At 36.8% G+C, this 12,662-nt stretch overlaps 1 protein-coding gene across 1 annotated transcript; it reads right to left on the bottom strand.

The window, feature by feature from the left end:
- Positions 1–235: 235 nt before the first annotated feature.
- Positions 236–12,434, bottom strand: LOC139941854 (dnaJ homolog subfamily C member 7-like). Its single transcript, XM_071938484.1, has 7 exons — positions 12,313–12,434; positions 10,082–10,297; positions 9,702–9,770; positions 8,125–8,209; positions 6,777–6,877; positions 5,930–6,056; positions 236–1,331 (listed from the first exon to the last, which is right to left on the bottom strand). Exons 1-7 carry the CDS (start codon positions 12,319–12,321, stop codon positions 1,183–1,185), a joined length of 756 nt encoding a protein of 251 aa, XP_071794585.1. The 5' UTR covers positions 12,322–12,434; the 3' UTR covers positions 236–1,182.
- Between the last annotated feature and the right edge of the window lie 228 nt (positions 12,435–12,662).

The raw sequence follows: 12,662 nt of genomic DNA, 5'->3' as shown, positions 1-12,662 counted from the left end.
TACTATGATCCACACAAGTTTGCCTCGAAATTGCATGGTTTTCCTTTTACTGTGCGAAACTAACACGGTCGGCCATTTATGGGAGTCAACAATTGGACTCCCATAAATGGCCGACTGTGTTAGTCGACGAGGTAAAAGGAAAACCGTACAATTTCGAGGCATGTTTGTGTGGATCATTGTATTCTACTTTGACATCATCTTTCTACCTATATACATTTTATAACAAACGCTTTTCAAAGACCAACTCGACCGATCCAAGGCAACGTGTTCCTTTAAACACTAGCTAGACTCATATCCCATAACACCTATGGTCGATTCATAAGTGAAAAACAAAAATTGAATGGGTAAAAACTAAGGAGTACTGGTTTCTTATTGGTTGCATCCAAACATTCTCTTATTTACTTTTATGCGAAACAGTAGACAATAACTATCATTTTGTCATCACAGAAGTAATTTAAGTGTATTTTTCAGTATAACAAAGTACTGGGGATGAAGTCTCTTTTTGTTTATGAAAAATTAGTAGGAAATTCTAAAATTAAATGGGATGACCATTTTAGCCACCATAATAGTGGATGTCAGTTTTGCGGTCATATTATCGGTTCCACTGTGTGCAGCTATGCATTAATGTTCACAAAACTCAAATGGCGCTCTGGATCAAAGCCTCGGGGATAAAACTAATAATTGAGGCTTCATGAAGATTTTTCTCACATTTGTCAGTATTTCAGACAATAGTTGTAAAGACAAGTTTCAAATGAGCAAGTCTTTAGATGGAAGTTTTTACAATATTTTGTATCTGATCCTAACCAATCATATCACCTTATACTTGGAAATACTGTACATATACAGTGTTCTTATTTAAAGAGAGAAAAGGAAAGAGAGTAATGTAACATAAATTAATCTGAATAAAGAATTCAATCTTATGACAGAAAAATACCATCCACTGTGTAGATGTCAGTCATTTTGTATTGACTCTAGTTTAATCTCCCTCCATAACTTGAAGTCCGTGGCTCATAAGTGCTGGCAGAGTGGTGTCAAGAGCTGATTTAATTTTAAATTTAGGTCAAGATACTGTGCTATTTTGAATAGCATTAAAATTAAGTAACTGAGATCAATTACAGTTCAAATTTACTTCAAATGTTTTAGAGAAAAATTACACAAAGCTTAGGCCTACATATAAAAATGTTATGTTTTTTCCTTTTTTCTTCTCTGTCTGGTCTCTGTTGATGTTTTCCCATCATTTTCTTTTCTCTGAGGAGTTTTCCTGCTCCCCTCAGTAGACTTGGCATCTTTAGCTTTCTTGTCATCTGTCGCTTTCTTGTCATCTTTCTTATCTGGATGAAGAAGTTGGAAACAAAGTACAAAACCTTGTGTTATCTTGGCTTGAAATGTCAAGAAACAATGATCAACCATTTGGGCTTGACTGCAGACTGCAAGATTTAGCTCAATTTATGGTTGGGCTAGTGAGGAGGGATGTGACTGAGCAGTTATTTGTCTATTGTTTTCACATTACAATCATGTATTCTTCGATTTTTAAAGACACTTGACACTATTGGTAATTGTCAAATACCAGTCTTTTCACTTGGTGTATCTCAACATATGCATAAAGTAGAATAACACCTCCTATCCCAGAAACCTCAGCCCCAAAACACATTGAACTGACAGACACTCTGCTAAACACGCAGTCCAACCTGAAAAGTGTCCAACCAGCATCTATTTGACCTAAAAGGAACACGTTGCCTTGGATCGGTCGAGTTGGTCTTTGAAAAGCGTTTGTAACCGTTTGTTGAAAAATGCATATGGTTAGAGAGATATTTTAAAAGTAGAATATAATAATCCACACAAGTATCACTCGAAATTGCATCGTTTTCCTTCTACTTCGTCGACAAACACGGTCGGCCATTTATAGGAGTCAAATTTTTTACTCCCATAAATGGCCGACCGTGTTAGTTCGCAAAGTAAAAGGAATACGACGCAATTTTGAGGCAAATGTGTGTGGATCATTTGTATTCTACTTTTAAAACATCTTTCTAACCATAATTTGCATGTATAACAAATGGTTACAAACGCTTTTCAATGACCAACTCGACTGATCCAAGGCAACGTGTTCCTTTAGGGTCATTCCGTGTCAATTCAACACGCTTTTGGACCTGACCCTCACGGATTTAAATGAAATTCGGTGTGCTGATTGGACTCCCTGAGAAATGCCCAAATCCCAAATTTTATGTAATTCGGATCATTATTTTGGGAGATACGGCTTAACGAACTTTTGACTAATTAGCATGACCTGCTATGTTTGGACAATCATATCTCCAAAAGTAAAACACCTACAAAGATAATACTTACATCATTTTGAAGCTCTTGACATGGCCCACATTTGATAACATAAAATCAAAAAATTTCCACGCACCACCGAAAAAATACGCAAAAATTTGACCTTTGACCTTGATTTGCGAAAATGCATATTTTTCAAAATGCGTAATTATTTTATAAATGCAAGTTTAAGATGTAAGCAACAATATTCTGAAAAATTGTGATGGGCACTCTTACAGTTTTTTTGTTATGATTTTTTTAACATTGGCTAACAAGGCCAAAACTAAACTGCGCCAATAAAGTATCTAAACACTTACAAATAGTCAGATTTATCGGAACCTGAATTAGTATGCCAAAGAATAATTATTCATTTCTATTCACCGTTAATTTCTGCACATTTTGACACATCTTATGTTGCGCTACGATGTTGTTTGGTGAATTTATGGACACTTGAGTGGCTTAAGGTCGAATTTCAAAAGTTGCAAAAGCCCCTATTCACCCCAATTCCAGAAGGGAACTCACACAAGCCTCACACACAGACAAAATCAAGACAAAAGACACAAACTCGTTTCGTTTACTTGACCATGAAATTTATGGCCGTATCTTTAACTCTAAAACTGCTGATATCCTGTCCTCAATACTTGGTGTGTCCTCCATCACTGTTAACGGCAAGGAGTCGTCTTCTCATACTCCAAACGAGACATCTGATCTGTCCCTGGTCAATCCCCTGCCATTTCCTGATCAGGATGCGTCGCAATCCCTCGAGAGTGGTGTCAGGCTTGATGGACTTGTTCACTTTCTTCTGCTGCAGAAGTCACACTCGGGCGGCCACTCCTTGGCAGGTCGTCCACATTTCCCTGAGCTTGGTAGCCATTCCACCATTTTACTGACCGTCGCTGGTGACGTTCCAACTTGATGAGCTGCAGCTCGAATCGACATACCGGCTTCTATCAAACCAACGATCCGTCCTCTTTCCTGTTTGGTCAGTTGAGCCATCTTTCCTGTTATCTTGAAACACCTTTCCCTGTCTTACCATAATCAGGGATTCTGGCTCTTAACCCATTTTGTTGTATGCCTCCCATCTTTGACCCCTTTGCTTGGTTACTGACAATTATTGCTGATGTTCATCGCAACCGATTTATCCAAAACGCGACAAACAAATAATTTATAAAGGGCGGGCAAAAGAAACGCTGATCTTACTCGTCACAATACAACGATTTAGCTTGAATAGGGGCTTTTGCAACTTTTGAAATTCGACCTTAAGCCACTCAAGTGTCCATAAATCCACTAAACAACATCGTAGCGCAATACAAGATGTGTCAAAATGTGCAGAAATTAACGGTGAATAGAAATGAATAATTATTTTTTGGCATACTATTTCAGGTTCCGATATATCTGACCATTTGTAAGTGTTTAGATACTTTATTGGCGCAGTTTATAAAAACGCATTGTACGTACATGTATGTACATGTATGTACATGTACATGTACAGTATTATGTGTAGTTATGTGTACATGATACATGTACATTAGAAATTCAAAGATAATCATTCACATTTTGAGTTTCACATTTTGATGTTAGTACGAACACAAACTGAATGCACTCCACTAGATCCGGCAAGGATGCACTGCTTCAGCCCAAGTTCAGCAAATTTTCAGCAAAACTTTCAGGAGGATTGTTTCCTTGAAAAGTTCAAACACTTCTTTCAGATTACAAAGAACAAGATGTTTCTGGAGATGTTTCTTCTCACCATCAACAGTAACCGACACAAAGTCTTTCATCCCTGGCATTTGTCTGCTGACGGACTCGAACAAGTAAAAGTCTCTCACAGTTTGCACCATTTTAAATGAAAGAGATTTCCAGCGCTAGGATTTGGAATGGAAAGCATTCCCTGCTAATTCACCAGTTTCTTTGCTTTTCTTGGCATGTAGTTTGATGCTCCAAAAATAAACTGCTATTCTTTTGATACTCCAACTCACTGGTAAGACGGTCAAGACTTGAACTTCTTCACTTTTCTTGGTCAAGGAATGAAATTTTTGTTTCAACTGACTTATCATCTCACTTTCATCATCACCGAACTGTTTTCCTGGAGCAGTTTCCCGTTTCTACTTAATTGTTGTCTCTATTCTCTTAACTTTGTTTTCCATGTAACTTCCATGAGCTTTCTTCTTACTTATGATAGGAGATACCACCAATAATTGTCATAGCCTCATTGATAATGTTAATGTCTGTATTTGGCTGCACAAAAACATCCTGATGTGCAGATGACATTGATGGTGCCTGAACTTCTGGATCACTGCTAGAACTTTCAGTTGTTGAGAGTATTTTCTCAGGCGACAATTCAGATATCTTCTTGCGATAGCCGGTGCATAAACTGTGCTCGAGTGAAATGAAGACTTGGATGCTCCAATATAAACCTTTATGATACCTGCTTTAAGCCTGCTTTTTTTCTTGCTGTGTGATTTAAATGGGTCACAACACATTTTTCTCTATGATCCATCCTCCAGGGAATTGACTTTTAAAGCACTAAATGTGAATACTCTGTACACTGTACATGTACAGTGTACAGAGTATTCACATTGTATTGTATTTACATGTATACAGTACATGTATGTCTGATACACAGTGTCTCCTATATTAAATCAAGGGGATGAAATGAATTAGCTCATTAAGTCATGTCATGAAACAAACTTTTGGACTCCACATTATTACCAGGGTGACATGGTTTTTAATGTGCGTGTACACACTACCACACAATACTCTGTACACTGTACATTGTGTATGTTGTACAATGCGTTTTTATGGTTTTGGCCTTGATAGCCAATGTTAAAAAAATCATAACAAAAAAACTGTAAGAGTGCCCATCACATTTTTTCAGAATATTGTTGCTTACATCTTAAACTTGCATTTAAAAATAAATTACGCATTTTGAAAAATACGCATTTTCGCAAATCAAGGTCAAAGGTCAAATTTTTGCGTATTTTTTCGGTGGTGCGTGGAAATTTTTTGATTTTATGTTATCAAATGTGGGCCATGTCAAGAGCTTCAAAATGATGTAAATATTATCTCTGTAGGTGTTTTACTTTTGGAGATATGATTGTCCAAACATAGCAGGTCATGCTAATTAGTCAAAAGTTCGTTAAGCCGTATCTCCCAAAATAATGATCCGAATTACATAAAATTTGGGATTTGGGCGTTTCTCAGGGAGTCCAATCAGCACACCGAATTTCATATAAATCCGTGAGGGTCAGGTCCAAAAGCGTGTTGAATTGACACGGAATGACCCTTTAAGAATGCAAACAACATCCGTGACTCATCCTCCATCAGCTCATTCAAGTCTCAGTTAAAAACACATCATTTCAGACGATGCTAAAGCGCTTTGAAACGTCTGTGGACAGCGCTATACAACAGTTATTTATTATTATTATTAATAGTTCTGTTGTTCACTTTGCCCAGACAACCACTACCTCTGATCTTAGACAGACATGCAATTTTTTTATTGAAAAACTTTTTATACAGTGTTTTTCAGTTTTCATTGGCATTGTTTTGACAAGAAAAAGAGGGAATCAGCTGACCAGCTGAAAAGTTGCAAACCTTCTTAGATGAGGAGTCTACTCACCTGAAAAATCTGTAGGGGGCTGTAGCAGGGCTTCTCTGTATGTGTTTTGTATGAAGAAATATGTCCATGAAGCTCCAAATCCCATGAGTGCAAATATCACCAGGAAGATCAGCTTCAATGCAAGAGGCTAGAATAGCAAGTAGATACAAATTAACTGCCTCACAATATTGATATTACACTCGTCCCCACATAGCAATATGATAGTATTTCATATAAAGTATATTAAGGTACTGTTCAGCCAAATAGGCAGGGCTTGAATTTCGTTCTTGAATGGGCACAGCAATTTTCCTCTGGTAAGGGCTCTTCTTTGAGGAAAATTCAAACTTGTATTAGAACTTTGGAAAGGGCACCGCAGCAAAAGCACAGGGCACTTGGCAAAAGCACAGGCACCTGAGCAATTGATGTGGGTGCCATGAATAGGTCATACTGAAACTGAAAGATTGATTGGCAGCCTTCGGTAGCTACATGAAGATTCTTCAGAACTTTCCCATTCTGAACAAAAAAAATGTTTTGAGATGAGACCCTTTTGCAAGAAGTAATGCCTAATTTTCTAAATCCAAAATAGGTAATGTACTTTTGTTTCAAACTCGGACACTAGCTTAGGAAGCCATTTTTGTGCTCGATATTTCGCACGGTGTACCCCCCCCCCCCCCCCTCCTATGTGTCTGTGTCTAATTCATTGTGTTCTAGGAATCTCAGGAGGAACTCTTTAGAAGATTTTTTTGTTGATTTCTTTTTTTTTTTTTGGGGGGGGGTACAACAGGAAAAAGAGTGTACTAAAGTATGGGAACAGCCCAGGGACACCCTCTGCCTCATATCACACTTAAATTATTGATCAGATAACTACCTGAAGTGACGGTTTGGCAGTGAGATAATGATCAGCAAGGACAATCAAGACTCCAACCATAAAACCAATCGTTGTACCAATCACAGGAATTCTAAACTCCGCTGAAAAAAAGAGAGAAAAACATTACACATGAAAAGCTTTAATTTTGGTTCTGGGTTTCTCATATTCATTACAATCTTGTTATGGGTACAAATAAAAGCATTTATAACAGTGAACATGGTGAAGTTAAGAGGATAACATAACTTTATTGACTAACTGATAATAAGTAAATATCTGCATCAAGAAAAACAACGTCAACCAATGTTTACATATACAGTCCAGCTTTATACACAGTTTAGACAAAGTATGGTATTGAGTCAGTGCTGTAGTGTGACAAAAATCCACAATTCCTATTCAGTCCACTATCCAGTATTAACTGTTGGAGTTGAAATAGGTGTTGCTACAAAAGCTCATGCAGATATTTTATTATTACTAAACTGCTCACACAAAGTTAGAAAACTTTTTCTTTTTAATCAAGTATATCTTTGTATATTTGGTTTGCGGTAACACCATGTGTGTATCTACTTGCCAGGTAGAGTTTGTTCTGGCTGGCAAGTAGATACACACATGGTGTTACCGCAAAGCAAATAAACATTGATACCTCACCATGCAATGCCTCAAATCCTATATAAGTATATCTTTATTATTTATTACTCTCTTTGTATATGTTTTAGTATCAATGCAAAGCTTACGTGTTCTTTAAAATGATACCAAGTTTGCAATGATGACATGTTTCTGAGTTTGGCTACATGAATGACAATGATGCAAAGTCACAAATCAATTGTGCAAAAAATTAGCAATTTTGTGTTACTGTATGAACAATAAAATGTGACATTTTATTTTCCTCTTGGCATATACCTGACTAACAAGGCTACTCTCCCCTTACTTCAGCTAACAGAAAATAAGTATAAAATTTGATAACTTCTGAATAAACCATTTGCGTGTTAGAGTTTAATATTGTCTGGTACAATGACATGCTTGATCACAAGTTACCCCTTACATTTGAGTTCCTCAATCTATCATGACAGTTGCTTTGTCACATGATTTAGGGGCAAGCTTTTGCTTAGTTACGTAAGAGACAGTGAACACCCAAGACCAGAGCAGCATAAAGGCCACACTCTGTGTAACAGTTGGCTGCATATTGAGCCACAGTATTACATGGTGGGTCTCATACTTCAAATCGTAGTTCCACATATCTTGCAGGAAAAATACTATGCCTTTTGATACGCCCTTTAGGGGTGTGATAAAGCCCTATAAGAACCAAATATTATTATTGTTATTACCACTTCAGCTCATATCCACAACTTACCCGACTTCAACTTTCTGTATTCCTCTTTGGCTTTCTCAAGAGCTTCTTTCAACTTAGGATCCTTGTCATCTAAACTTACTGCTGCCTGAAAAAATAAAATACAGTTTGAGAGTTCGGTCTCATTATAAAGAGAACGATAAAGAAGAGGTTCTGAGTTACATTCTGAAGTCCTGAATTTCATTTCCGCTTTGTTCTTTGATTTTCTGTCCTCCCAAGAGGTTTCTGGCCGCCCAAGTGACCTTGAAATAACTAGAGCCAACTGTTTCTGTAATAACCAATGTTAATTTTACAAGAAAGTTCACATGATTTAATAGATATTTAATTTGCATCTGAGAAAAGAATAGTCAAATGTTCAAAATAAAATGTTTCAAAATATTGCCCACAGAGAACATGATGAGAACATATCCTGATGATGAAAGAGATCCTTCAACCCACTTCCACACTATGAAATCCAGGTCCTTTGATAGCCAGCTGCAAAAGAAATTAATCTAATGAGCATCCCACTAGTGATGACAAAATTCAATGACAGAAAAGAGTTGAACAATCTGAAAAATTTCTCTGTATTTATGAGTTTAAATTAACTTGTAGAGAATGCTTTTTATTCCTAGGCAACAAGCTTTGATTTGAGTGAAGCATGCTCATAGTCAACGGGGTTCAGCCTGAACAATTTTATTTTTTACAAAGGTCAGCCAGGTTTCACTTGCTACCATCTGAGCAATGAAACAGTCACATCTATTGGTCAAATAAGTAGCGAGTTTGACTACAAGAAAAGAGGGAACTATGAGTCAAGAATAATGCACACAGGGCATGGTATACCTTTGGATTTGGAACTTTTCACTTGTTTTACTCCCATAAAATTATATATAAAAACAATAAAAATAACCTGTGAAAATTTCATCTCAAAAGGCAGTAGCAAAAATCTGGAGTCATTCATTGCAGGGAGACTAATCCAAAATTGGAACACACAAATATTTCTCAGATTGACATTTTGTTTAAAAATCCCAGTCGCTAAAATCACAATCCTTAGAAGGGAATCAGTGTTTAACTCCTCATCTGAATGTACATTATGAACAGCTGCAGTACTTCAAAACAAGGAAGTATTTATGGTTAACAATCTTTGGCGTAATTACTAAAGAAATAAGTACCCTCCCTTTAAAGGCAGTGGACACTATTGGTAATTACTCAAAATAATTATTATGATAAAACCTTTCTTAATTAAAAGTAATGGGGAGAGGTCGATAGTATAAAACATTGTGAGAAACAGCTCCCTCTGAAGTGACGGAGTTTTCGAGAAAGAAGTAGTTTTCCACGAATTTGATTTTGAGACCTCAGATTTAGAATTTGAGGTCTCAAAATCAAGCATCTGAAAGCACACAACTTCATGTGACCATGGTGCAACAAGGGTGTTTTTTTCTTTTATTAATATCTCGCAACTTCGACGACGAATTGAGTTCAAATTTTTACAGGTTTGTTATTTTGTGCATATAATGTTGAGATACTACAAGTGAGAAGACTGCATGGTCTTTGACAATTACCAAAGGTGTCCAGTGTCTTTAAAACTAATAAGCAATACTTACTTGGTATGAGCAGACTGCCTCCTGGTAATGCCCTGTACTCATCTCTACCTCTCCCTTTCTAAAATGACCCTGAGGATTGAAACAAGAGGGGTTGTAATTAGAGTGGAATGCTTGTTTTGGAGAGGGGGAAAAAACAGCACAAGAATCGTTCAAAAACTCTTGAAAACTTTGCATGGTATAATAACTTTTAGTGCACAAGCAGTATAGGCCTACTGATCTAAACGTTGAGTCATTAACCACTGGTTCTTTTCGGAAACATCACACAGTACCCAAAATAGATCACGGTGTTACCACAAACCACTTACCGGGTAGTTAAAATTCTTGTTTACACAAGATTATAGAAATTGCGGAAAGGAAATAAATGGTGTCACCACAAATACCTTTGGCCAATTTGGATTGAGTTTGATGGCCTTCTTGGCATCCTCTAGTGCGTGGTAGTGCTGGTCGATCTGTAGGAATGAGAGGGAACGATTGCTGTACAGACGAGGGTCTGTAGGATTCCATTTGATAGCTTCAGTATAGTAGAAGAACGCCTCAGTGGGACTCCCTTTCTTCATACAGGCATTGCCGCGCTCCCTTGACTCTTCTGCCTTTTCCTATACAGATAAGTGAACAATACAAATGGATGAGTATTAACGGTAAAGAGGTCTTAAATGTCGGTTTGAAACCGTCACATTCCTGGCCGTGTGCGCACGGCAAAAACCCTGATGGTGGTTAAAGACATTTAAGACTGCAACTTAAAACTGTGACCGAGTTAGGTCAGTTTGTGGTATGCGCAATGATTATTGGGGGAAGTGTTAAAATGAAGGTAAAAGGCAATGTATATTTCACTTGTCTGCGTCGACCACCAATAGGACTGCCTAAACTGCTGGGATTGAAAAAAAACTTCAAGACAAAATACATTTTTAAACTCACTTTTAAATTTTTTTTTTACATCCTCAGGTGAAAAAGAAAAAGAAAACAAAGGGGGCAGAAATTGGTGGCGAGGTTGTAACATTTTTCCGAAACTTCACCTGGCAGCTCCCACTAGGGCACTTTTTTTGTTATCCCTTTTTGAGTTTTGGCTTAATAATATTTTATCATGACAATTTACATTTTTAATTATGATAAAAGGCCTATTTTTTCAGGCCCGTTCTTTTTCTTTTAAATTTAACTTCTTAGTTTACTTTCTTTTCTTTTTTTTTGTAATTACAATAGTGTGCAGTGCTGTGGCAGTGTGCAGTACTGTACTCAATTTCTAGTTTCTTTCTTTATCTGGTGGTGGGAGCCAGGAATGCTACCTCCATTCATGGAGCATGTATCCTCCCCTTACCAGTTTTCACGCTGTTATGCCTTTTTCTTTAAATTGGGAAAAAAAAATAATGATGCCTTATATCAACCGATGCCCTAATTACCTTCTTTTGTTAATATGAAGTATGCAAACACATATTAAAACTTGATGGACATTGAAATGTTCACACTACACACCGATCTTCGATGACTTCAAATGGCCCCATTTGTTTTGAATTTTTCCTGTTTTCACGGCAAACAAGAAAGCATGGTTTCCCGGTGAAGCCATACATGGAAGAAACATCTACAGTGACTACAAGTGTTCTTTGAGACTCTGTGTATGAATCTATAGCCAGCAGTTGTCTTCGTTTTATTCAAAATATTTTTTAATGAAATTTTAAAATTACCATGGTAATTTGCAAAAAATAACAAAAATAAATAATTTAATAAAAAGTGTGAATAATCATTGGCTTTCAAATCTGATTTTTACTTATTTTTTCCGGTTTTTTTTCTTTTAAAATTTATAATAAAGCGTATAAATAAACAGTGATAATTGAATCAACAAGCTGATCATTTAAATTTTAATATTAATAATATTGATCGGGGGTTAAACAAAAAATCTCCAAAAATATTAGAAAATGATATAAGGCACATGGCTTCTTTAAGCCTCTGTATTATTTCCCCAGAATGCTCAGAAAAATATTCAGTCACATGATTTGATCATCATGAATTGTGAATTGAAATAGTGTTTGATGAAATTTTTTCGGTGTGCAAATATTTTTTATATGGCCTCAACATTATGACATATTTTTGTACCTTGTAGAAATGCCTAAAATACCAAACTTTTTGCATTTACAAGTGCAAATATCCAGTGGAGCCTTATCTGTTTCTAAGTTTTGGTCAAGGGAGAGGAGACTCTTTGCTTGGAAAATAAAACTACACAATTTTTATCTAGGGACTGTTTACATCGCGCACAGAGAGGTAAAAGATTTGCCACGATTTTAGGGACACCTCGAAAACAGGACCTCCTACGTTATCATTGCATGATGATGCTCCATCAGTGTATGATGATGCTCCATCAGTGCATGATGATGCTCCATGCTGTGTAGTGTAGTGTAGTGCTAGTGTAGTGGTGGCATATTTTGTGTGCGAACAAAATGTGTGCGACTGCGGGGGGATCCCCTTGCTTGGTCGGACCATAGAGTGTCGGACCATGGAGGTACCTCCATGATAGTCCATGGTCGGACATGTCGGACGACAGAATTTGTTTCAAATTTAAAAACTACTCTCTCGACATGCTCGAAAACCAAATTATGCAGTATATAAGTAAAATTTCTCTTACCTTGTTCATTATGTCTTCTTGCAATAAGCGAGCGAAATACAATAACAAGCAGTACCAGCAGAAATGAAAGTTTCACAGCAGCACACAACTTTTGCGTTTCATGGGGGCGGCCATGTTTGATCTGCCGTCCGTAGGGAGGCTCTTTCAGTATGCAGTACTTTGGTATGCATAAACATATAAAAAAAACTCAAGAAAATTGTTTTAAAAAACTCAAGAAAAAATAAAAACCGAACGTGTCAACTAAAATACTTCTTTTTTGTTCAGATCTTTAAAGGCTTCTTTATATATTTTAAATATGTCAAATAACTTCTAAAAATCAAGAAACTTGTACCTTAGATGTGAGGTTTGGC

This window comes from Asterias amurensis, chromosome 9 (assembly GCF_032118995.1).
Source record: "Asterias amurensis chromosome 9, ASM3211899v1".
NCBI lineage: Eukaryota > Metazoa > Echinodermata > Asteroidea > Forcipulatida > Asteriidae > Asterias > Asterias amurensis.
The sequence above is the reverse complement of the archived record's forward strand: the minus strand, read 5'-3'. Positions and strand labels throughout refer to the sequence as shown.